The sequence below is a fragment of the Stegodyphus dumicola genome, chromosome 6 (assembly GCF_044657685.1).
Source record: "Stegodyphus dumicola isolate Sdum_Otavi_A_Nest chromosome 6, ASM4465768v1".
NCBI classification, from domain to species: Eukaryota; Metazoa; Arthropoda; class Arachnida; order Araneae; family Eresidae; genus Stegodyphus; species Stegodyphus dumicola.
Window position 1 is genome coordinate 156,056,395 of NC_140773.1, and position 25,875 is coordinate 156,082,269.

Here is a 25,875-nt window from a genome sequence, read left to right on the forward strand (position 1 = left end):
TATAGCCATTACTATCATCATCTTAAAGATATTAATATTAAAGGTATACGGTTTTTAGGTCTTACTTTTTTTGGGGGGAGAAGGGTCATATCAAATTCATATGACAGTTTTCTAAACACGTGTTCTTTAATAAGAAAATTAAAACTTATAAAAATCCTATAAGATGATAGAATTAAAAGAATAAATTCAGCATAGAAACTAACTCTAACTAATAAGAATGAAACTGATAAAAATAATAAGAATGAAATTAATAAAAAGAATAAGAATAACTTAACTAAGAAAGAATGAAAGAGATTTAATATTACAAGATATATTCCCATTAATTCTGATATGCATAACATATAATGGAAATTAAAATAAGGAATAAGAATGAAAAAAAAAAAAAAAAAAAAATCAACAACCCTTTTTACTGCCATATTTACTTCTTTAGCTTTTTAGTGCAATTCTGAAAAAATTTTAACATTTCAATTCAAATCATTTTAATATTTGATAGGAAAATTTAATTTCAGATTTGTATACAGTCTTCTTGTGTGCTTTGGGAGCATAAACTCTAGACCCTGCTGAATGACGAGGTAGCGAATTCTCACAATGTCAGCGAAATGGCTTGAAGGAACAGATGACTGCAGACGAAGGTTATAACAACTTTTTTATTTAACTAAATGGAACAGAACATACACTCACTCGGTGCTTACAAATTAACCACCGCTTGTGGCTAAGTAAATTGCACATAAAATAGTACGTACTTTACACATAAAATAGTACGTACAATGAATTAACTTTTAGCTAACGACTGGCTTCTACTCAATTTAAATCGGCTGCACACAGCAGAGCTGAGCCTAGAATAGCAATATAATCTAAAATAAGCGGCTAGCACTCAAATATTCTGGTACACAGCTACTTTTAAACATGCGGCAAAAACTCGGAACTAACACTCCTACCACGAAATCTTAAATTCTGCTACTTAAATACTATTTCTGAACGCTTTCAGATATGCATAACGTCATTTAAATTAGCATTCTGGCAGGAATTTGAAATCAGAAGTGAACGGAAAGTTTCGTAAAATAAAAAGCAATTGGTTAAAATAAAATAAGGTCTTTACAACATATACATTTAATTTCATATTATTTTGGAACAACAAGAGAAATATAATAAAATCTGCTTAATATGATAATTCATGGTTGAAGATAATTCTCAGAAGGTGATGTGCTTAAAAAACATGACTATAAATATGTTAAATATTATTATTTTATTATGGTTTCAGAATACACAACAGAGTTCAAGATCTGGACTCGTCGGGACTTTTCTGATTCTGGATCATCAGTTAAATCCGTAAATATATATAAATTATCTGTATACATATATGTATAAATTATAAAATTAAAAATATTAAATATTCTTTTATGAAAAAATGAAGCATTTATGACCTTGGAATCAAAATTTACTCGCCCCCCAAAGGAGGTGAGGCAGCCTATTATTTATTCATTTACTTTATTAAACATTTTATTCAATGTAAATTGTTTAAGTTGCTATGTTTTTTGGTGCTGAGACTTTCTCTTACTTTTATAGACAGACATAATTTCTTGTTGTTATACAGTTCCATCGTTCAAGTCCTATAATTGCCGGGTCGAGAATTCTCATGAAATTGTCAATTAATTTTTTTTTCCTCTCAACAACCTCTCTTTCACATTTATCAATATTGGTAGCAACTTTTTTCTGGATTTAGAACCATACTTAGATTTCTATGCTCATTAGTTGATTGATTGTTGAGGCATTATCATAGTAATGTAAAACATCTGTTACATGTCATTTATTACTACATCTCTACATTTCTTCACAAAGTCCATTAATTGGAAATTTTTGCTTTTTTATCTGCGATATCTGAAAACCTTCAAATTTCAAATTCATAAAGCTTAGAAAGCAAGAGACTGGAGACTAAAGATACGTTGTACTGCTAAAGTTTTCCCTGTATCTGTGCGCTGTGGAAGTTAAACCTGAATTAATTTAGTTATTTATGTCACTTAACTCTATTTCCCACATATGCTTAACAGCTGGTCTGAATCCCATAATTAGATTCCCACATATACTTAAGGCTTATCTGCATTACAAATTAGGTATTCTTAAGTCAAACAGAATTAAATGTAATCTTTTGGCCTGTGAATATGATTCACAATTTTTTGGGAGGGCAAATCGAAATAAATTTCTGTTTGTCAACACATTCAGCACTTCGCAACGTAGTTGACTGAAGCCTGTAATCGTCGTCAGGCGTAATGTCAACGTAAAATGTTAGAGTGCTATTCGGCATTTATGAAATCATTTTATAAATTGCTGCATGAGTCATCTCTCAAGCTGCTATGATTTAACAGTCATATGGTGATGAAGGCAAAAATAATAAAAAAAATGATTCACCAGCCTGGGAACAGCGTTTTTTCAACATAGATGTATTTCATTCAGTTGCCAAAGTGAACTTTAAAGTCAAGATCCTCCTCATGTTTTATTACGAAAAATTTTTTATTATGAATGTGTGAAGCATTAAACATATTCTAAATGAGGTGCTAATTTCAAAATCAAAATCTTTTTTCTTTTTTACAAAATATTTCTGCGGTAAGAAATCTGTATATTAGATCATTCCGGCTATTGGACGTTCAGATTTCAGACTTTAAACTGTAACCTTTATCAGATGAGAACTTGCGGAAAGCGATTTTTCGTATATGCGTTATCTTAACTGCCTCCATTTAATTTGCCCAACGCGAGAATTTCAATTATACGCAGTACACTGCAGAATGTCGGCCGCTTTGTGAAAGTCCACTTTAGTAGCTGGTTTGAAAATTCATTCATTAAAAGCGAAACATTGCTTAAAACAGCAAAACCTGAATTCTAAAGTTCTAATTCTGGATAATGCTCTGGGATATGGTGCTTAAGTCCTCAATGCATACAAATGCAGGGGGTTTATTTTTTTCATCGAACACCATTTCCTTGGATCACAGAACCAATGGATCAAGGAACTAGAAACAATGAAATCCTATTATGTCAGGCAATGTTTACATCTTTGCAAATAAAGCTAGGTGAAATATAACATGACACACCAATTATATTTTGGAAAGAACTCAACATAAGACACTGCATATGATGAAACTTGCATAGAAACAAGTGAACAACGATGAATGTTTGCTGGCTTCAGCTTCGACCGGATGTTGTCAATTGATTTAAACGATTTCCATATATTGAAAATGAAGTCAAAGAAATCGTACATACCGCAAAAGCAATGGGAGACGAAGAATTTTCAGAGATGTAAGAAGAAATCAAATAGTTGCGAATGAGAATCGTGAAATGAAAATCTGGACGACTTTAGAACATTAGTAAACGGTGAAGATAAAGAGCCTTTAGCGTACAAGAAGTTAAACGAATTAACAAAAAAAAAAAAAAAAAAAAAAAAAAAAAGGGGGGGGGGTAAAGGAAGTGTCCGATTTTGTAATGGAGATTGACCGAAATGAAGAAAGCAACAGATATTTTATGAGAGGTATCGGAACACTTTGCACACCTTAACATGAAATGCTTAATGAGTTGCATACACACTGTGCTAAGCAAAAATCACCATCTTATTAAAAATTAACTGTATTATGTGCCTACTTATTAAGCAGTAATAAAAATCCCTTGAATTGGCATTTACTTAATTTCCCTCTTTCATTTACTATAATATTTAAGTTTGTGTAAATTATACAAAATTTCTTAATCTCAATTATACCTAACCTAGAATAGAAGAGAAACACACAATGCGACAATCAAAATCGCAATAACAACCTTGTATTTGGCGTACATATATTACAACACTAAATGATTTAGAGGGCAGCTAAAGGTCCCTCCTCATCAGGAGAACGAAATTACTAGAAAGGGGAAAAAAGAAGAAAAATAGAGCATCGGCAAAAGAGTATCAGAAACACGTGGTTGTAACCAGATTTTTACCGCCTACTTTTACTGAGCAAGGCTATCTGATCAAACATATAACACATAGACTAAAACGCAAAAAAATCAGCGAAATAAAAAAATAGGGAGCGACGGACAACTGCACCTTCACGCACCAAGTCTGAACTTTGAATAAAGGGTCTCTTTATACGCTAAATACAAGGTCGTTATTGCGATTTTGATTATTACTTCTGGAATGAAATTTTGCTATAAGTGCAGTATATTAATGATGTAACCCCCCCCCTTTGTGCAAGGGTTTACTGTAATGACTTTGAGACTAAGTCATAATTTTAGTACCTTGGTTACCATGAAAGGTTCCACTGCATTTGTTAATCAAGCTTGGCCAAAAAAATTGCTAATTTTTAGAATGGAAAGATAAGAATGATTATAGTAAATAAGTAAAAAATTAATGCTTAATTTTTTTAATCAAAAGAACATATTTAACAAGAAATTCAGTTTTGGAAGGGCTTGTATTTCATATGAGTGCATGGTTTAACTACTTCAGATGAACATTTAAACCTAAACTATTTTGCTCATTTTTTCTGACATAATCAACTACATGGATTTGAAAGCTGAAGTATGTATACTAGAAATAGGCCTAATCAGTTTAATATAACTACTTTTAATATCCTATGACAAATATAAGAAAATAAAATGCACTGATTATCATATATTGCATTATATGAAATTATCACAGATACAGTAATTTAACTTTGATTCTAAGTACAGTGTTAGAAATGAATATGGCTGCATCAAAATTACCTGGAATCTGAAAGAAAACACACCCAGTTTTGGTTGTGTCTCATTAATTGAAGCAAGATTAATAAATATACTATATGAATTACACAAAATGCATTTAAAATATGTAAAAAATAAAGCAAGGACAGATTAAAAATGGATCACAGCTAAATTTTTTTAACATTAAATTTAGTTTAAATACAGCATATGCTATCTTTCCTCATATGACATTTATGATAACAATATTTAAAGTGTATTTTTAAGTCACCTACCCTTAGTAAATTCTCCATCAGATATTTCAACATAATTTGAATTTGAATCTGAATAAAATTGATATTCATTAGAAGTTTAAAAGACATAAGCTAAATAACTTTTAATGGAAATCTAAATTTTTTATAGATCTTAATGATCTATAAAAATCTATGGATGATGACTAAGATTATCCTCAAAGGTAGCATAGGAGTAAAATTTTAGTAAAGCAAATGATAAACTGTGTGTAAAGAAATTATACAGGTAATACATGCCTACTGAAAAGACACATTCAAAATTTACACATACATGCTACAATGATTGTGCAGAAATCACCATATCATAAGCATTTATGTTTCCAGATAATTTTGGTTTTCTGGAGAGGTAGTTATTTTAGAGAAGATGAAAATTAGTTCCTCAGAAATACTGGTCATTTTCAGAGGTTAGATCTTAGAAAGGCGATAGTTTTGAAAGGCATTATGATACTGTATATGCTCGTATAATGTCTGCACCCCAACCTTACAAATAAAATTTATGTAAAAAAAAGTAACCCGCACAATGTCCGCTTCCCAAAAACTAAAGAATTTCTTACTTTAATATATATTTTTTTTAACATCACCTTTTCCCCTTCAGTGAATAACTTTAGTCAATAAACACCTTTAAAGAAAGAATATGCATTTGTTTTGTCTTTGGTTGGCACCAGATGGAAAGCAGACTTTTTTTTTTTTTTTTTTTTTGCATTCTGGTGCAGTTGTTATTCAATGTAGTGAGTTTGTAAATTATAGGTAGCTATTAGACAAATTTAAAAACTTGGCTGTTTGAAATGAAATTTACACCCAAAATTACTCATGAGAAAAGGCATGACATTTGAACGAACCAGGTAATGTCCGCACCTGCATTGATGTAATTTTAGTAAAAAAAGTGCGGACATTATGTGAGCGTATACAGTATTAATTTTTCTTCCAAACAAAAATAATCATCATTATAAAAAACTCACAAAGTTCACAAGACCTAGGAACCTAACAGCGCTGCGCATAATCAAATTATCTATATGGAAGCAATAATATACTGACAGTAAGGGATTTTAAAACAAAGATCTTGAAGGTGCCATATTTAGAATTTAAAACTTGCAGATGGTATATGATCCTCATGGATAGTGAGAGTTGTGTTGCATCATGGTCATTTCTATGGATTTTGAAACAGTGCATGCATTGCTATAAAATAACCATTTCTATGAATATTGAACTGTATTTCTCCCCCCTTAACTGAATCTTTCTGATTTTGGGGAACACAACGTAGCTTTCCCCCAGTCTTGGTCTTTGAAGTCCAAACATCCTGGTACCTTATTACATTAGTAAGAAACTACTGTTATTGAAACTGCTGATCTTTCAATGGCTAATATGCTAGGATAATAACAAAGAATGGAGATAATTTCATTTCTACCACAATTTAAATGTTAAACTGATTACTATCTATTTGACATTAATTATTTATTTGAACTGCTTATTCATTTAATATTAAAAATTCTGAAAAATGCTAATTTCCGCCCTCATTTTGGTGAGTGGCAATAGTCTCGCACCACGGAGAAAAAAATCTGCTTTATTTCGAGAAGTTCTGCCACTGCTTACTTTCAAATCATTGAGTTTATAAATAAAAAATTTTTAAGTTTTACAAAATATAAAATAAAAATAGCATTGCCAAAGATCACAATTTATGTGGGATGTCATTTCGACTATTCCCATCTTTGTACATTTTTAATCAACCGAGATATTAATTAAAAACTCTGAAACCACTAATTTTTGCACTCATTTTTCCGGGTGGCAACAGTCTCATGCATTGGCGATAAAAATGCTTTATTTTGAAAAGTGTTGCTATTGCTCGCTTTCAAATCATAGAGTTTGTTAATGAAAAATTTGTAAGTTCTACAAAATATAAATAAATATAATATAAATGTCAGCATTTTAACTAAAAAGCTGCTGCTGGCAACTTTTTTGTTTCAAGTTAGTATAACTAACACGATATATTACTGCCATGTTAATTCTTTTATTAATATTGAGAAAATGTTGCTATATTACATTAAATTTAAATCACATCGTCATACTTATTAACTTGAAGTGTCAAAAGTTTTTGTTTCCGGGTTCGGCAAAAAAAAAAAAAAAAAAAAAAAATTATTAATTGGTTGTTGCTTGGAGAGAATGAACTAATTTCTTTCATACTGAAATGTTTTCATACATTTCCTTTTCAGGGGTACACAGAACTTACAAATTTTGCTTTGGCTGCAATCCGCTCATTTGGCGAGTTACTCACTAGTTTCTATTTAAAATTACTCACTATGATGGACAATTTAAAGTAAAAAAGGGAGCTCCTTCAATAGTTATTTGCATTAAAATGTTAAACTATTTTGCATCAGTTCAGCATAATATTATTGAGCTGTAATAATAGATATATTTATTTTATTGTACTTTTACAGTTTCAAAAATTAAATTTATTCCGAACGTTAAAACTGAAATATTTGAGGAATGTTTCTGTATTTAGGACAGTACTTAATAGAAGGCACAGTAAATGGTTAAAAAGGTGAACATCTGAAAAACAGCTCATTTCACAGAATTATTTTATGTGATCTTCAGCTATTAGAAATTGTTAAACTATTAAGAATGCAAAATGTACCCTACATCCCAGGGAACAAATTCCTTAAAACTGACAAACATGAACTACATTTATTGTAACTGTCTTAACTATTTTATTTCTTATTGGGAAACAATCACAATAAAAGTCATTTTCATTGTTGAATGGATTTAGCTTCCCACGGACATATGCTGTCCGTGGGAACATTAGAACTCACATTCATTCTGGTGAAGCAGGTGGGTATAAAATGAAGATATCTCAGCTACAAAGTGATGGTTATGATTACAGAAATATAGAAAAGCATATAAGGCTACCTGCTTAAGGGGAAGGATGCTTTTCATACACTTTTAAAGGAAAACTGGCTCATATTCATACAATAAAATGAAATGTCTCAAAAATTAATGCTTGCACATGTTTCAATACAATAAAAATCAATGAGTCTAACTATGAGATATTTGCAGGATTACAATAAAGTAATGATTGTTGGGAAACTTAGGCATTAAAGCATAAATATAGTAGATGAAATGAGTAAGAAAATTTGGCCTAATAAATTTATACATCGAGTTGCCCATAAATTAAAAAAAAAAAAAAAAAAAAAAAAAAAAAAAAAAAAAGAATAATATGTGATAAATGTTAAAAAACATACAGCCTCTTAGTCAATGAAAAACACTGAACATTGAAAGAACTTAGTGCAATGACAGAAAAAAATTACTTGTCAGCAAAATAATAAAAAGGTAACAATAATCATCTTATGAGAATGCAAAATGGTTATGGCAAATAGATGTTACTGGCTTAACATATAAAACAGTGGTTTCTGAAATATTTAGAACAGTTATGTATTACTGACATTTTATTATGAATATTTAGAACAGTTATGTATTACTGACATTTTATTATGAATATTTAGAACAGTTATGTATTACTGACATTTTATTATGAATTAGGTGCATCATTAGATCTATTTATACTTAAAAAAATACCAGAAAATCAGATATTTCTACATATGTACTCATATTTGATATTATCAAGTGCTCACTACGGGTTTAAAGGACTGGTAACATACAAAAGAAATAAATAAACTGATTACTAAAATTTATATTTATAGGCTGATATATCTTCTTTACTAATTAATATTATAACATCAAAATGAAATCACTGATAAAATATTTTTATTTCAACTATTTATTCATTTAAACCAATTCCATAAAAAGTTTATTTTTTGCATAACTCAAAACCCTAAACTTTGGAACTTAATATATTGAATTGTTAATGATCACTGATTAAATTCTATTTGGTCCTTTCAAAAATGAAGGAAAGAATTAAAATCTACAAACTACAATGTTAACAGGATTACACAAATTTACTGTACACCAGGAAAGCCTTTATCGTATATAAAATCTTGTATTATATGCTCAGAATAAGTATTTTTTAGATACTTTTGTGAAATTCATAGAAGTATAAACTCTTAAAATAATGAAAAAAATCTTGAAGGGTTAAGATTTTAACATTCGCCCAAAAGGGCTCTTTTAAAATTTAATATAGTTTATCAGCAGATATTATAAACAAAGATGGTTCAGGTGGAATAACAAAGTATTTTATAAGATACAGTACAAAGTCCGTAATCCGGAATGATTTATAATCCGGACCTCAAAGCCACAAACTTTTTTTTGTTATGCTTTACGCATGCGCGTAATGTGTTTATGCATGCGCGTAGTGTGTTTACGCATGCGCGTTTAATATATAATGGACGGTATAAGCTACGCTAAAATTGTCTTTACTGATTTTAAGGCATTTCAGTTAATGTTGCAGACTGCGCTATTCCTTAATCTTCTAATTGGATCCGGCTTATTATTTTTTGCAGAATGTTAGAGCAATTTTATAAAAATTAAGCTTGAACTTTCGATTATGTCAAAAAGAGTTTCCAATTCTGGAGCTGCCAAAAAATCTACAAAGCGAAAGCATGTTTCGATGTCCATCAAACAAAAAGTGGAATTGCTGCAAAAATTGATAAAGGCATATCCATCTCAAAATTATGCGAGGAGTATGGCATTGGACGGACAAGAAAAAAGAAAAACCAACTTCTTGAATTTTTTGTGGAAGCGTCTTAAACTTACATTGAAAGAAATGCTTAATAAAGTAAACAAATAAATATTAAGGGTTTTTTTTTTAAATGTTGATACCCTTTAGATCATAATCGTTCTTTATTTCATAAATTAAGATTTCATATTTTTAATTGTACAATTTCTGCACGCCATCTTAACAGAATTAAATTGATGATCTATAATTCAGAAAAAGCCCTAATCCGGAATCGCCGAAGTCCCGATGAGTCCGAATTACGGACTTTCTACTGTACTAGATAAATAGATTTAGACTAACATAGGAACATTATATGTGTATCTTCTGCATATTTTGAAAAAAAAAAAAAAAAAAAAAAACGTAATTTTATAAAGTAAAACTATCAGGTTCAATGTTTCTTCTAACCTTCTTCGGAAACATACAATGACCTGACTAGGAACAGAGAGCTTACTAAAGCTATGTTCACTAATTGTAGTAAGTAGACAGGATACAGACGAAGGGTATACAAGACCCTTTATTTTTCTTTATATACAATGACTTCCGTACTTCGGAATACAATGACCCTCCACTCGGGGTCTAACGTAAAAGGTATAAAAATAAAACTAAACTCTAATTTAACTTTAGAATAAGATTGGCCTTATAATAACAGGAAGCGTATGTAGCACAGAGACTGTGAACATTACAATACGTTTAATTTATCAAGAGGATTAAAACCTCTGGCCTGGAAGGCAAATAGCAACTGCGTAACTTCTAAGGTAAGCGGCCTGCTTCGAACTCACTGCTTCCTCTCTCCTGCTTGGCAAAAAGGCCACACTTAAATACTTGGCGTTCGCCAGACAACTTTGCATAAAATCCTTCACGCTTATAATTCTGGCCGGAAGTAGAAAATAAGAAGTGATAGTAAAGATTTAAAATAAAATAAAAGTTAGTAAAACTTAAGATCCTTACATACTTCCCGCCAGAGTTAATTTGTTTGAAACTGAGGTCTAAAACGACCTTGTTGAAAACTTTTAGCTCTAAAAACTAACGCGAGGCCAACCTTTTACAATCATAACTTAGCTAGAAACTAGAAAATTTAAAAGAAAGAAATTTGTTACAATAGCAGCTCCCGGGATATACAACAATCTTTTTTTTTTTTTTCATCTGTACTGCATCTAAACAGGAGCTTTATTCAATTCTGGTTCCTTCCAGAGATCTGGAAGGAAAACTAGTTTCATGAAATGTTACAGAATGACATTGCAATTAACATATAGAATATACTTCTCTTAACATTCTTATTTCATTCATGAGTATTTTAATTATCTCTCCCCGTGCTCTCTGACATGTGTTGTAAAAGAACACCAAACACGTATGTGTTTCTGTCTACGTGTGCCACACTTCCTCCTACAATGAAAACACTAACGTGTTAAAATTCAACATACGAGACCTCTTAACACACCCTACTTTCAACTCTAAACCCTGAGGTACTATTCTGAAAGTGGCTAACTCTAAAGTGTAGCGTCAGAGAGCCTAACTACATCATTCAACCTTTAACACATATTCACCATGATTTAATCTTTACAGTCACACGAATAACAAATTTTTAACATTACTTTCACTTTTACCATATCACGGTATTTCTTAACATTCAAAATAACAGTTCACATGTATACAAGAACATATCAACATGCCGTTAATTTTACACATTTGAAAACATACATTAGTAGTACATTGTTAACTTCTATTCTTTTCAAAGCAAGTGCCAATTCTTTCTACATTGAAATAATACTACATTTCAAAAAGTCTTTCAGACTAAAACTTCTTTCTTGCTAGAATGTTTTAAATAAAATTTATACAATAACTTTTTACAATATTTAAGTCTTTATACAACGCTATTATACATCAACTTTAGTTTTACGCGCGAGTAATTGAAAAACATAATAAGAAAATCGGTCACAACTCATTTCTCGCCCTTTTGGCGATAAAGGTAGACCTCGCATGAGGTAAAACTTCTTGAAATCTGCCACTTGCAGTAAGAATGAAAGATTAACTTAAGTTTGTAAAGTAACATAAAATTTTACTTATCTTTGTAATATTCAGACATCCTTTTCTGGGCCCAATCTTTAAAGGTGCTGCAGACCGTAGCTTGGTTGATCCTCCTTCTTGTACGGGCTCGCCCTTCAGTGCTTTCCTCTGGAAGCTTCCGTTTTTCACCACTACGGCCACCCTTGAACATCTTCCTTCTGTCCTCTGCTTGTGGTCTTGGCCGCTTGAAGGCAGCTGGTCTTGGTGGAACCGGGAAACTTCTGTCGTGATCCTGCTTGGACCTCGTTGTTGGCCGTTCAAATTTTTCTTGTACTTTTTCCTCCGCCGCTGATGGCCCTTCCGCAGTTCGGCGACTTTTGCTGCGGAGAGTTCTGTCGGATGAGTCAATCTTCCGTTTCACAGCCGGGTTATAGTTGCCGTCCTTTCTCCCGGTCCTTTCCACATACGTCGTCCTTCTCCCTTCTTCATTCTGGGGGTGTTCGTGCACTCTGTTTTCTGGACGGTGGAACGGCTTCTTTTTCTTTTTACCTTCAGTTTTTCCGCGGGGCAATTTTCTTTTCACTTGCTTCTGTCTCTCATTGGCTTGCCCTTGTACTTGTCGTTTTCCCACCTCTGGAACTTGTACCTGCGGTGTCTGCCGTACCGGATCCTGCAAAAGATCTGAAAAGATTTTCATTTTATTACGATCGAAGTAGCGTTTACTTTGATCAATATTTGCGGAACAGGTTTCACCATTTCTTGCCTTTAACACTACAACAGCGTGAGTTATTTTTTCTATAACATATGGTCCTTCAAAGCGTGGAAAAAATTTGGCAGTTTTATCTTCTGGTGCTGAAGAAAGTGAATGCTTGATTTTTAAAACTTCATCCCCTACTTTATAAGTTACTCCCCGTCGTTTCAGATCATAGTATAACTTCTGTTTTCTTTGTGCTACTTCTGTTTTCTTTTTTGCTTCTTTTATTAGTTTTTCTATATCACCCATTTTAAATTCTGGGGCTCTTTGTTGCACATAAAATAGTTTGTCTAACGGTGTTATAACCTTTCTGCCTAGAAATAACTCAGCAGGAGTTTTGCCCGTTGTATCATGTTTTGCGGTCCTAAGGGCGAAAGCAAATTCATTGACATAGTTATCCCAGCTTTTATGAAAATTTTTAACATAATTACGGATAATTTTCACTATATTTCTGTTGACCCGTTCCGCTATATTTGATTGCGGCCGATACGGGACCATTTTTAAATGACGTATGCCCAGTTTTTGGCACATGTCTTCAAATATATTACTTACAAATTGAGGACCATTACCGATATAACTTTTAGGGGCGCCCCGTATTTTAAAATATATTTATTTAAAATAGAATCAGTAACTAATTTCGCGGAGGCTCGTTTTAAGGGAACAATTTCGGTCCATTTACTAAAATGATCAACCATAACAAGGAGATAGCGACTTTTGTTTAACTGACTTTTTGGGAAAGGGCCCAATAAATCGATGCCGATTATTTCATTTGGAAATTCGGATTTAATACTATTTAGAAACCCGGCCGGGCGGAAATTAATATAATTAACGGCTTGACATGTTGGGCAGGACTGGACATATGCCCTTGTTAACTTTTGCAGTTCAGGAAAGTAGACTGCCTCGCGTACGCGTTGGATAGTTTTTCGAATACCAGCATGAGAAGCCAAAGGGCTGTCATGGAGCTCTTGCAGGATATTTAATCTAAGACTAGCTGGGATAACAGGTCGAAATTCGTTGTTGGAATTCGTAGTTTTTGTATAAAATAATAGACCATCTATTAGTTCGTAATGGGCCGCCCTATTTCTTATCGCCACAATATCTTGGTGGCTAAAATTTTCAGGATCCTTCAAATACTCATAAATACTTCCAAACTCAGGATCCTTACCCAGTTCGGTTATTACAGTTTCTCGGGAATTTATTGTACACGCTGTCAGCATTGCAACTTTTACGGTATTACCCTGTTCGTCTAATTTAATTCGTGATAGGGCATCTGCTACGATATTTTCCTTTCCGGGGGTATGCTTGATTACCAGATTATATTCTTGCAGCTTGAGTGCCCATCTTATTAACCTTGGGAATAAATTTTTCCCTGAGTACAATCTAGTTACCGCCGCATGATCAGAATATACTGTTATCGGCGCCTTTCCAAAATAGACTCGGAACTTTTGCACTGCTAACAGAACTGCAAGTGCCTCTCTCTCGGTCGCGGAATAGTTTCTTTGTGTTTGATTTAAAGTTCGGCTAAAAAATGCCACGGGCTGCTGATTTTGCGAAAGTACCGCTCCTACCGCATAATCCGAAGCATCCGCTGAAATTTCTAAATTTTCATCCTTTTCAGGAAATTTCAACACAGGGGCTTGCGTTAATGCTTGTTTTAATTTTTCGAAAGCACTATTGGCTTCAGCCGTCCACGAGAATCTTGCCTTTTTCCTTTTTAATTTTAACAATGGCTCAGCGATAGCCGCAAAATCTTTTATAAAGGACCTATAATATGAACAAAGTCCTAGAAAAGAAGAGAGCTTCTTTGCCGTGTTTGGAGTCGGATACTTTTGTACAGCGATTATTTTTGATTCATCTGTCTCGATCCCTTTTTGCGATATTTTGTAACCTAAATATTTTAATTCAGGGGCTGCAAATTTGCACTTTTCGACATTAACTTTTAGACCGGCCTCATTTAATAAAGAAAACACCTGTCTTAAATCCTGTATATGTTGGTCGAGATTATCACTAGTAATAATGATATCGTCTAAATAGATAAATGTGGACTTTCCAAGAACAGGTCTTAACACAATGTCCATGCATCGCTGAAATGTTGCTGGGGCGCCTGAAAGGCCAAACGGCATACGCAAAAATGCATAAGTGCCAGACTTGGTTATAAAAGCAGTCTTAGGCACGTCCTCAGGCCTAACCCCTATTTGAAAATAACCAGTCGTTAAGTCTAAAGTCGTCATAAATTTGGTTGATTTTATGTTCCTTAAAATTTCTTCTATGATCGGTAACGGATATACCGGATATTTCGTTATGGAATTTAATTTACGGTAATCAATAGCGAATCTCCACCTTTTTGGATGCTCCAAAGGATAATCATTATTTTTCTTACATAAAACCACCGGACTAGCATAACTACTTGAGATAGGCGTTATGATCTTTTTACGTAGCATATCGGTAATATGCCATTCTATAATTTTTTCCTTATTCTTATCATACCGGTATGGTTTTTGACGAACCGGCAATGCATCTCCGGTGTCAATACTATGGTTAGTAACCTGAGTAAATCCTGGAATATCACTAAATAAGGAAGCAAATTCACTTACCACTTGTCGGATTCTATCTTGCTCGTCATTAGGCAGGTGGTCAAGATTTAACCTTGGCGGTTCAACCTTTTCTACACGCACTGGTTTCATCGTCAGCTTAAGGGACGCTGCATTAAAATCCAGTGTAGCTTGTGCGTCTGAAAGAAAGTCTATTCCTAGGATTAAATTTGCTTGCAAATTCTTTACTATAAAAAACATCACCTTTACTTGTTCGTCCTTGATACGGATGTACAAAGGTACTTTACCTACGCACTTACATTGTTCTCCTTGCGCCGCTAATACTGTTGTATTATCCGCATTATATATGCGGTATTTGCGAAAATACTTTCTAAAAAAGACTTCTGCCACACAGGAACACTGCGCGCCGGTATCCAGGAGTGGGGTGGCCGGGATATTATTTACCAAGACTTCAATCTTCGGAAGAGTTAAATTTTTCACCATTACTGTATTTAACTTGTAGGAAGAGGGGTTTTCGTGGCCTTCAGATTTCCGCACCCTCTCGTCAGCAGAAATCCGTTTTAGTTTAAATTATTTTTCCTTTCGGTGCTTTCCTTCTTTCTCCACTGGCCTTGAGACTTTTTTCCTGGGTTGCTATTGAACTGTCGACGTTCGCCGGCTGTTTTTGAATGCTCGGGTTTCCATGCCCACTGATTCGCTTTTTCTCCGTAGCCATGTGCTTGAGTTTGCTGTAGTCTTGGCGTACCAAATTGGTTTCGCTGTTGATATTGGCGTCTTCTTTCGACGTCCGCCGTTCTTCTACTTTCAAACTGCATTGCTAGCTCAAGTAACTTTTCCAGTGTAGTCGGATTTCGTAATTCAATAAAGTCTTGCACTTGGGGTAGTAACCTCGGCAAAATCACTTGAATTATTTCAGGATCCAGACGGTTTCCATACAAGAGCTTGAAAACGTGAATTTTTCTTAAAATAAAGCTCGAGAGGTTTTCCATTCTTTGTTGATATATACTGAAAAGTTCTGTTTCTAATTTCGCACGATCCCTTACAACAGGGAAGGCTTTTAGTAGGGCAGTCTTGAAATTTTCGTAAGTATAGGTGGGACTTCCTGCTTGACCCAAGAGACTTCTGCCGATACATTTGAACCAGTTAAGCGCTTGGCCCCTCAAAGCGCTGGTAGCTAAGGTAACTTTTTGAAACTCGTGCACGGGGTAGAGCATGAAGTGGTCATCCAATTTTTCCAAAAAACTGGTTACCTGTGAGTTTCCATTAAACGTTGCTTCTGGTTTCATCGAAGCGCGCATGGTCTGGACGATGTACCCAAATCCTTCCAGAGCGGCAGCTGGCATTTCTGGATTCTGAGCCGTTTCTGCAGGCAGCACAGGTTCTTCTTGAAATTCGGCCATGGTTATTCTTCGTCGGGCGCCACTATGAGGTTCAATGTTTCTTCTAACCTTCTTCGGAAACATACAATGACCTGACTAGGAACAGAGAGCTTACTAAAGCTATGTTCACTAATTGTAGTAAGTAGACAGGATACAGACGAAGGGTATACAAGACCCTTTATTTTTCTTTATATACAATGACTTCCGTACTTCGGAATACAATGACCCTCCACTCGGGGTCTAACGTAAAAGGTATAAAAATAAAACTAAACTCTAATTTAACTTTAGAATAAGATTGGCCTTATAATAACAGGAAGCGTATGTAGCACAGAGACTGTGAACACTACAATACGTTTAATTTATCAAGAGGATTAAAACCTCTGGCCTGGAAGGCAAATAGCAACTGCGTAACTTCTAAGGTAAGCGGCCTGCTTCGAACTCACTGCTTCCTCTCTCCTGCTTGGCAAAAAGGCCACACTTAAATACTTGGCGTTCGCCAGACAACTTTGCATAAAATCCTTCACGCTTATAATTCTGGCCGGAAGTAGAAAATAAGAAGTGATAGTAAAGATTTAAAATAAAATAAACGTTAGTAAAACTTAAGATCCTTACAAAACAACTATATTAAGAACTCCATCTGCAGCTTTTAAATAGCTTAGTTTGCTCATTAATAGCGCATCCTAAAATATTCGCATTCTATATAATTTTTTGATTAACCCTTTGAAATTTCCAGTGATTTTTTAATCCTTACATATTTTAGAATTAAGTTCATTCATATACTTGAACAAATATCTTAAAAATAAATAAAACACCAAAGTTAATAAATTGGTTTAACATGAAAAGGTTTTTTTTTTTTAACTATAAAAAATCCCTAATGAGAACTGCAAGGACTGCAATAATAATTAATTGGTAAAAAAGTTTCATGTGATCTACCTCCACAGAAGATCAAAATATGCTGGAACTGTGGGCTGTCATCTTAAGTTGCACAGTTTCCCACCTTTAAATACACTATATGATACAAACATAACAGATTAATTTCATGATTTACAGAATATTTATTTCTATTTTTTATTTTTGTTTTAAACAGAAAAACAAATACGTGAAAACAAACATACTGTTACACATTATTTTTGTGAGATTCTATAGCACTGCTTTATTTCTTCAGAGAATATCTGTGATATATATTCCATTTCTACTGCCTCTAAAAACAGCCCCCCCTTTTTTTTAAATACTGCTATTTATGCTAAGTAAAAAAAAAAAAAAAAATTAAGCACAGAAATAGAAAATAATTTGCAAATTCTTAAGTTGGATAACACTGCACAGCTTTAAATTAGATAAGATAATTAATATTTACTAAATTTCAAAATCAGAATTTAATTAAAGCTTTGTTATGGAAATTTAGCTATTGAATTTCGTTTAGGTATAATAATAAAAATTTCACTTCACATTAATAAAAAATTAACAAAAATAAATTATAAACTCAAATTTAAAACACAGATGGCTTAAACACACACACACACACACACACACAAAAAAAAAAAAAAAAAAAAAAAAAAAAAACATTATTATATTTAAAAAGATTGGACAACGTAACTTTATTCACAGTTCTTTTTGCCCAAATGCCAAATAAGTAACATTGTATATATGAATGAACTCTTTAAAAGTTCAAGCACCAATTCATTACACTTATGTTCTCTTTCTAATTGTATTATGACGAAAAATATTTACATAGTATATTATCACAATCTATTCTATATACCATAACAATTTATGTATCATAAGAGCATCAAAAACTATTTGATTTACTTGAACAAAAAAATAAATGTTTACAGAATATCTTGCCCAAAACTATCAAACTAGTATATTTTCTAACAATATCAGAAATGCAGTAAACAGCATGCGATATTATGCAATATATATATAGTAAATGTATGCAAATTTCTAGTTCAGCATTATTTCAGATATACTTACAATTATTTCTAACTATTTACTACTATATTCTAATATCCTATAAAAATTTGAGACTAGCTCCATTTTAACAGTAAAAAATTAAAAATAAGTTTATATTTTTAAATATCTGATCACATATAGGTCATACATTCTTTTTTTTCCAATAAAGAAAAAAATTAACTTAATGAAAACAGTAAATACCAAACATGAAAATATCATATACATTATTTACAACATATTATAACATTATGTCTCCTATTTTTATAAAATCTTGCATTTTAAAAGCAAAACAATTCTGGTACTTTCCCATTGGTAAACAGCTCGAAAAGGGTTTGATGCCAAACAGTAAAATGCTTCGTATATTGTTTCCGTTTAAAATCAAAAGACATCAAAAGCCATTATGAAAATTGCAAATACAGTCAAAAGTCGTTAATTCGGACACCCATAATTCGGAATGATCTATAATCCGGACCTCAAAACTAAAAACTTTCTGCGCATGCGCCGCGTTGACACATGCGCATAGGCGTTTACGCGTGCGCGTAAGACCTCTTACGACTGCGCATATGAGTGTGCGCAAGTGCAGAATACGTTTTCGCGTGCGCGTTTTATGTATAATAGACGTATAAGCTAAAATTATCTAATTATCTATTTCAGTTAATGTTGATGATTGCGTTGTTCCTTAATTTTCGAATTGGATCCGGCTTATTATTTTTTGCAGACTGTAAGAGCAATTTTATAAAAGTAAGCTTAAACTTTCGATTATATCAAATAGAATTTCCGATATATATTTGTTAATATGTAAAGGATCTAAAGCGAAAGTATGTTTTGAAATCCGAAATCTGTTTATCAATTTCACGCTGCTCGGCGGGGGGGATCGCCGCGGCGGGCGCGTAATGAATAGGAAGTTGATCTGTCAACACTATCCTTATCTTCAGCGCAGATGTTTTTATTTTATTTGGCTTATAATTCCTTATCAAATGTAGTATTTCATCTCGATATGCTCTGTCTTTGATATGATTTAAAACAAGTTCCTCATCATTATAATTCGCTTTCGATAGCGAAGAAAGTGACAGAGGTTATTGAAAACGAAAAAATTTCGATTGACAAATTAATCGGTGTTCTAGACACAGCAATTATAGGACTTGAACAGCGGAACTTTGTAATTGAACAAGAAATTATGTCTGTTTAATAGAATTAAAGAGAAAGTATTATCACATGAAACGAAGCAAAACTTAAACAACTTACATTGAAAGAAATGTTTAATAAAGTAAACAAATAAATATTAAGCTTTTTCTTTTTGCAAATTTTGATACCCTTTAGATCATAATTGTTCTTTTTTTCATAAATTACGGTTTCATATTTTTAATTTTAGAATTTCTGCATGCCATCTTACGAGATTTAAACTGATGATCTATAATCCGGAAAAATCGATAATCCGGAATCGCCGAAGTCCCGACGAGTCCGGATTAACGACTTTTGACTGTATTTAATCTAGATGTACTTCGTCTTTGATATGATTTAAATCAAATTCCTCGTCATTATAAATATCACGAATACAAATCAAATAGTTTTCTGGTTGCAATTTTCTAATTTCGGCTATGCGTAAGGTATGCTTTATGCATGCGCGCGTTGAAAGAAATATTTAATAAAGTAAACAAATAAATATTAAGCTTCTTTTTTTTGTAAATTTCGATACCCTTTAGATCATAATTGCTCATTATTTTATAAATTACGATTTCATATTTTTAATTTTATAATTTCTGCATGCCATCTTACCAGATTTAAACTGATGATCTATAATCCGGAAAAATCGATAATCCGGAATCGCCGAAGTCCCGACGAGTCCGGATTAAAGACTTTTGACTGTATTGCTTTTAATTTGGTTTATGATTTTGCTTTTTAAATAGTGAAACAAGCAAAACCATAAGTATAAATAATGTTAAAATGCATAAGTTTTTACAACAATGAATGCATGCTAAATGATTGAATATATGCATTTTAAATTACATACATTTAGAGGCTAAATGATTGAATATATAGATTTAAATTACATACATAATACATTTAGGGTAGCTGATACGTATTTGAATATAAAGACCGATATACTTAAATTTAATAAATACAACTCATAGTGAAATACAACTGTATGGTTAAATTTGACTGAATATAATGAAAATAAGTATCTCTAACTTTTATATTATTTTTTACTTGCAACAATCCTGGGCTTTCCATAACAGATGTAAAAAACAATAATTATTAAGTAAACCATTTGACTTTCTGGAGTGGTGTTACTATGAGAAAGTATCCAAACTCTGCATACAGACCAACATAATGTAACTGAATATATAAATAAATTATTTTAATATGTATTTCTTAAACACAATAATTTTCATAATTTATATTTTTTCCCCAGAGCTTAAGATATAGATAAGAGTGTTTGAAGTTTATAGTATACAAGTTCAAAAGCACAGATTTAGAAAGCATGAAAAAATATATACAAGGATATAAAATTAGGCTAAAATAATTTAACTGCTTGTGTTCCCATATGTTTAAGGCTGCTGATAATCAAAGGCAAACATAGCTGAGACAATAAGTACTCTGCATAAATGTTTATTTATTAAGTCTGAAATGCATCTTTTCCCAGAGATCACTTTTCCATTAAGTGTTTTTTGCTGCAACTTCATTATAAGAAGGAGGTGGTTCATTCCAAACTAAGCGATCATCTCCTACAATATCTTCATATGATGGTGGAGCATCTTCATTTCTCTCTGTAGATCTTTCATTTGCAGATGGACTAGCCCGAGCAAAAAAATCTGTTGTGTTAGAGGAATGAATACCTATCAGGCTATGACTCTCTATTAAAAATACATCAGGCAAGGAGCCTGTGACATGCCGATTTGCTCTCAAATTACTGCGTGTGTAAGATACAGCTGGCAATGGTACAGTGCGACTTGTATTCAACCTGTAGCATCTCTCACGTGAACCACCGAGACCAATATTTTGTTGCTGGCGAGAGTTAGTTCGATTTCTCATCTTCGAAAATACACGCGATGACAATAATATCACAATAAATGCAGCACCTCCAAAGAAAGTTCTTTTAATATTTTCATGGCATATGCTGCAACCAGCATACCTATTGATACTTGCACAGTCACACCGTCCAACACAACGGCATTTGTGGTGATTGTCTGCAAGTCGACTGCATTGTTCATCAATTTCACAAACGTCACCTTCTCTTTCTAAGATTTTATAACAGCGTTTGTGGTATGCAAGTAAATTACGAGAACCAATGTAATGAGTTCCATTGATACATTTGCAGATACCATCAGTACACACTGAATTAGAATCATATCCAATACAGTCTTCAGAAAGTGTACAAAAGTAACCAAATTTCACTTTTTTTCTGCAAACTGCCAATTCTGGTTGAGAGTGAGGAATATAACTATAATAATCATAAGGGCAAGAGCATATGCCTCCCATGCATAAAGCAATTGAAGGGCATTCATTAAATGTTGAACATTTCTCTCCTAAATTTTTTCGGGATGCTCTTTTTCGCACTTTCAAGCTTAGAGGTTCTTTTGTTGTTTTTACAACATTTACCGTAGAAAGACCTGAAAAATAAAGCACTAGAATTAGAAAAAAAATAAAAGAATAGTTTATAACTATTCCATTGAGATGAACTAAAAGAAAAATGCAATGTTAGCCACCACAATGAATAAACTGTATTTATAAAGATAAAATAAATTCACAATTTATTTATCAGTTAATATTTTTGTTTGAAAAATATCAACAACAAATCTTAAGGTTCGCCAGAAAGAACATTGCATTAAAATTCAAAGCTAATTTCTAACTTATGCGATATAAAATAAATTATTTTCATTAATTTTTAACAAATTAAGAAAACTATTTATTCACTTCTTCCACAAAAGGTGTCTTTTAAGTTGTAAGGATCTTAAGTTTTACTAACGTTTATTTTATTTTAAATCTTTACTATCACTTCTTATTTTCTACTTCCGGCCAGAATTATAAGCGTGAAGGAGTTTATGCAAAGTTGTCTGGCGAACGCCAAGTATTTAAGTGTGGCCTTTTTGCCAAGCAGAAGAGAGGAAGCCGTGAGTTCGAAGCAGGCCGCTTACCTTAGAAGTTACGCAGTTGCTACTTTGCCTTCCAGGCCAGAGGTTTTAATCCTCTTGATAAATTAAACGTATTGTAGTGTTCACAGTCTCTGTGCTACATACGCTTTCTGTTATTATAAGGCCAATCTTATTCTAAAGTTAAATTAGAGTTTAGTTTTATTTTGATATCTTTTAAGTTAGACCCCGAGTGGAGGGTCATTGTATTCCGAAGTACGGAAGTCATTGTATATAAAGAAAAAAATAAAGGGTTTTGTATACCCTTCGTCTGTATCCTGTCCACTTACTACAATTAGTGAACATAGCTTTAGTAAGCTCTCTGTTCTAGTCAGGTCATTGTATGTTTCCGAAGAAAGTTAGAAGAAACATTGAACCTGATAGTGGCGCCCGACGAAGAATAACCATGGCCGAGTTTCAAGAAGAACCTGTGCTGCCTGCAGAAACAGCTCAGAATCCAGAAATGCCAGCTGCCGCCCTGGAAGGATTTGGGTATATTGTCCAGACCATGCGCGCTTCGATAAAACCAGAAGCAACGTTTAATGGAAACTCACAGGTAACCAGTTTTTTGGAAAAATTGGATGACCACTTCATGCTCTACCCCGTGCACGAGTTTCAAAAAGTTACCTTAGCTACCAGCGCTTTGAGGGGCCAAGCGCTTAACTGGTTCAAATGTATCGGCAGAAGTCTCTTGGGTCAAGCAGGAAGTCCCACCTATACCTACGAAAATTTCAAGACTGCCCTACTAAAAGCCTTCCCTGTTGTAAGGGATCGTGCGAAATTAGAAACAGAACTTTTCAGTATATATCAACAAAGAATGGAAAACCTCTCCAGGTTTATTTTAAGAAAAATTCACGTTTTCAAGCTCTTGTATGGAAACCGTCCGGATCCTGAAATAATTCAAGTGATTTTGCCGAGGTTACTACCCCAAGTGCAAGACTTTATTGAATTGAGAAATCCGACTACACTGGAAAAATTATTTGAGCTAGCAATCCAGTTTGAAAGTAGAAGAACGGCGGACGTCGAAAGAAGACGCCAATATCAACAGCGAAACCAATTTGGTACGCCAAGACTACAGCAAACTCAAGCACATGGCTACGGAGAAAAAGCGAATCAGTGGGCAAGGAAACCCGAGCATTCAAAAACAGCCGGCGAACGTCGACAGTTCAATAGCAACCCAGGAAAAAAGTCTCAAGGCCAGTGGAGAAAGAAGGAAAGCACCGAAAGAAAAAATAATTTAAACTAAAACGGATTTCTGCTGACGAGAGGGTGCGGAAATCCGAAGGCCACGAAAACCCCTCTTCCTACAAGTTAAATACAGTAATGGTGAAAAATTTAACTCTTCCGAAGATTGAAGTCTTGGTAAATAATATCCCGGCCACCGCACTCCTGGATACCGGCGCGCAGTGTTCCTGTGTGGCAGAAGTCTTTTTTAGAAAGTATTTTCGCAAATACCGCATATATAATGCGGATAATACAACAGTATTAGCGGCGCAAGGAGAACAATGTAAGTGCGTAGGTAAAGTACCTTTGTACATCCGTATCAAGGACGAACAAGTAAAGGTGATGTTTTTTATAGTAAAGAATTTGCAAGCACACTTAATACTAGGAATAGACTTTCTTTCAGACGCACAAGCTACACTGGATTTTAATGAAGCGTCTCTTAAGCTGACGATGAAGCCAGTGCGTGTAGAAAAGGTTGAACCGCCAAGGGTAAATCTCGACCACCTGCCTAATGACGAGCAAGATAGAATCCGACAAGTGGTAAGTGAATTTGCTTCCTTATTTAGTGATATTCCAGGATTTACCCAGGTTACTAACCATAGTATTGACACCGGAGATGCATTGCCGGTTCGTCAAAAACCATACCGGTATGATAAGAATAAGGAAAAAATTATAGAATGGCATATTACCGATATGCTACGTAAAAAGATCGTAACGCCTATCTCAAGTAGTTATGCTAGTCCGGTGGTTTTATGTAAGAAAAATAATGATTATCCTTTGGAGCATCCAAAAAGGTGGAGATTCGCTATTGATTACCGTAAATTAAATTCCATAACGAAATATCCGGTATATCCGTTACCGATTATAGAAGAAATTTTAAGGAACATAAAATCAACCAAATTTATGACAACTTTAGACTTAACGAATGGTTATTTTCAAATAGGGATCAGGCCTGAGGACGTGCCTAAGACTGCTTTTATAACCAAGTCTGGCACTTATGCATTTTTGCGAATGCCGTTTGGCCTTTCAGGCGCCCCAGCAACATTTCAGCGATGCATGGACATTGTGTTAAGACCTGTTCTCGGAAAGTCCACATTTATCTATTTAGACGATATCATTATTACTAGTGATAATCTAGACCAACATGTACAGGATTTAAGACAGGTGTTTTCTTTATTAAATGAGGCCGGTCTAAAAGTTAATGTCGAAAAATGCAAATTTGCAGCCCCTGAATTAAAATATTTAGGTTACAAAATATCGCAAAAAGGGATCGAGACAGATGAATCAAAAATAATCGCTGTACAAAAGTATCCGACTCCAAACACGGCAAAGAAGCTCTCTTCTTTTCTAGGACTTTGTTCATATTATAGGTCCTTTATAAAAGATTTTGCGGCTATCGCTGAGCCATTGTTAAAATTAAAAAGGAAAAAGGCAAGATTCTCGTGGACGGCCGAAGCCAATAGTGCTTTCGAAAAATTAAAACAAGCATTAACGCAAGCCCCTGTGTTGAAATTTCCTGAAAAGGATGAAAATTTAGAAATTTCAGCGGATGCTTCGGATTATGCGGTAGGAGCGGTACTTTCGCAAAATCAGCAGCCAGTAGCATTTTTTAGCCGAACTTTAAATCAAACACAAAGAAACTATTCCGCGACCGAGAGAGAGGCACTTGCAGTTCTGTTAGCAGTGCAAAAGTTCCGAGTCTATTTTGGAAAGGCGCCGATAACAGTATATTCTGATCATGCGGCGGTAACTAGATTGTACTCTGGAAAAAATTTATCCCCAAGGTTAATAAGATGGGCACTCAAGCTGCAAGAATATAATCTGGTAATCAAGCATACCCCCGGAAAGGAAAATATCGTAGCAGATGCCCTGTCACGAATTAAATTAGACGAACAGGGTAATACCGTAAAAGTTGCAATGCTGACAGCGTGTACAATAAATTCCCGAGAAACTGTAATAACCGAACTGGGTAAGGATCCTGAGTTTGGAAGTATTTATGAGTATTTGAAGGATCCTGAAAATTTTAGCCACCAAGATATTGTGGCGATAAGAAATAGGGCGGCCCATTACGAACTAATAGATGGTCTATTATTTTATACAAAAACTACGAATTCCAACAACGAATTTCGACCTGTTATCCCAGCTAGTCTTAGATTAAATATCCTGCAAAAGCTCCATGACAGCCCTTTAGCTTCTCATGCTGGTATTCGAAAAACTACTCAACGCGTACGCGA

General features: G+C 33.7%; 1 protein-coding gene across 1 annotated transcript in view; it reads right to left on the reverse strand.

Annotated features, from left to right (window-relative positions):
- Positions 1 to 17,899: 17,899 nt before the first annotated feature.
- The window catches only part of LOC146996880 (uncharacterized), a 52,235-nt gene continuing 44,259 nt past the window's right edge, over positions 17,900 to 25,875 (reverse strand). Inside the window, exon 2 of the mRNA XM_085819088.1 lies at positions 17,900 to 21,898. Coding sequence (XP_085675214.1) covers positions 20,946 to 21,898 — 953 coding nt within the window. The 3' untranslated portion in view covers positions 17,900 to 20,945. The remainder of the gene's footprint in view (positions 21,899 to 25,875) is intronic.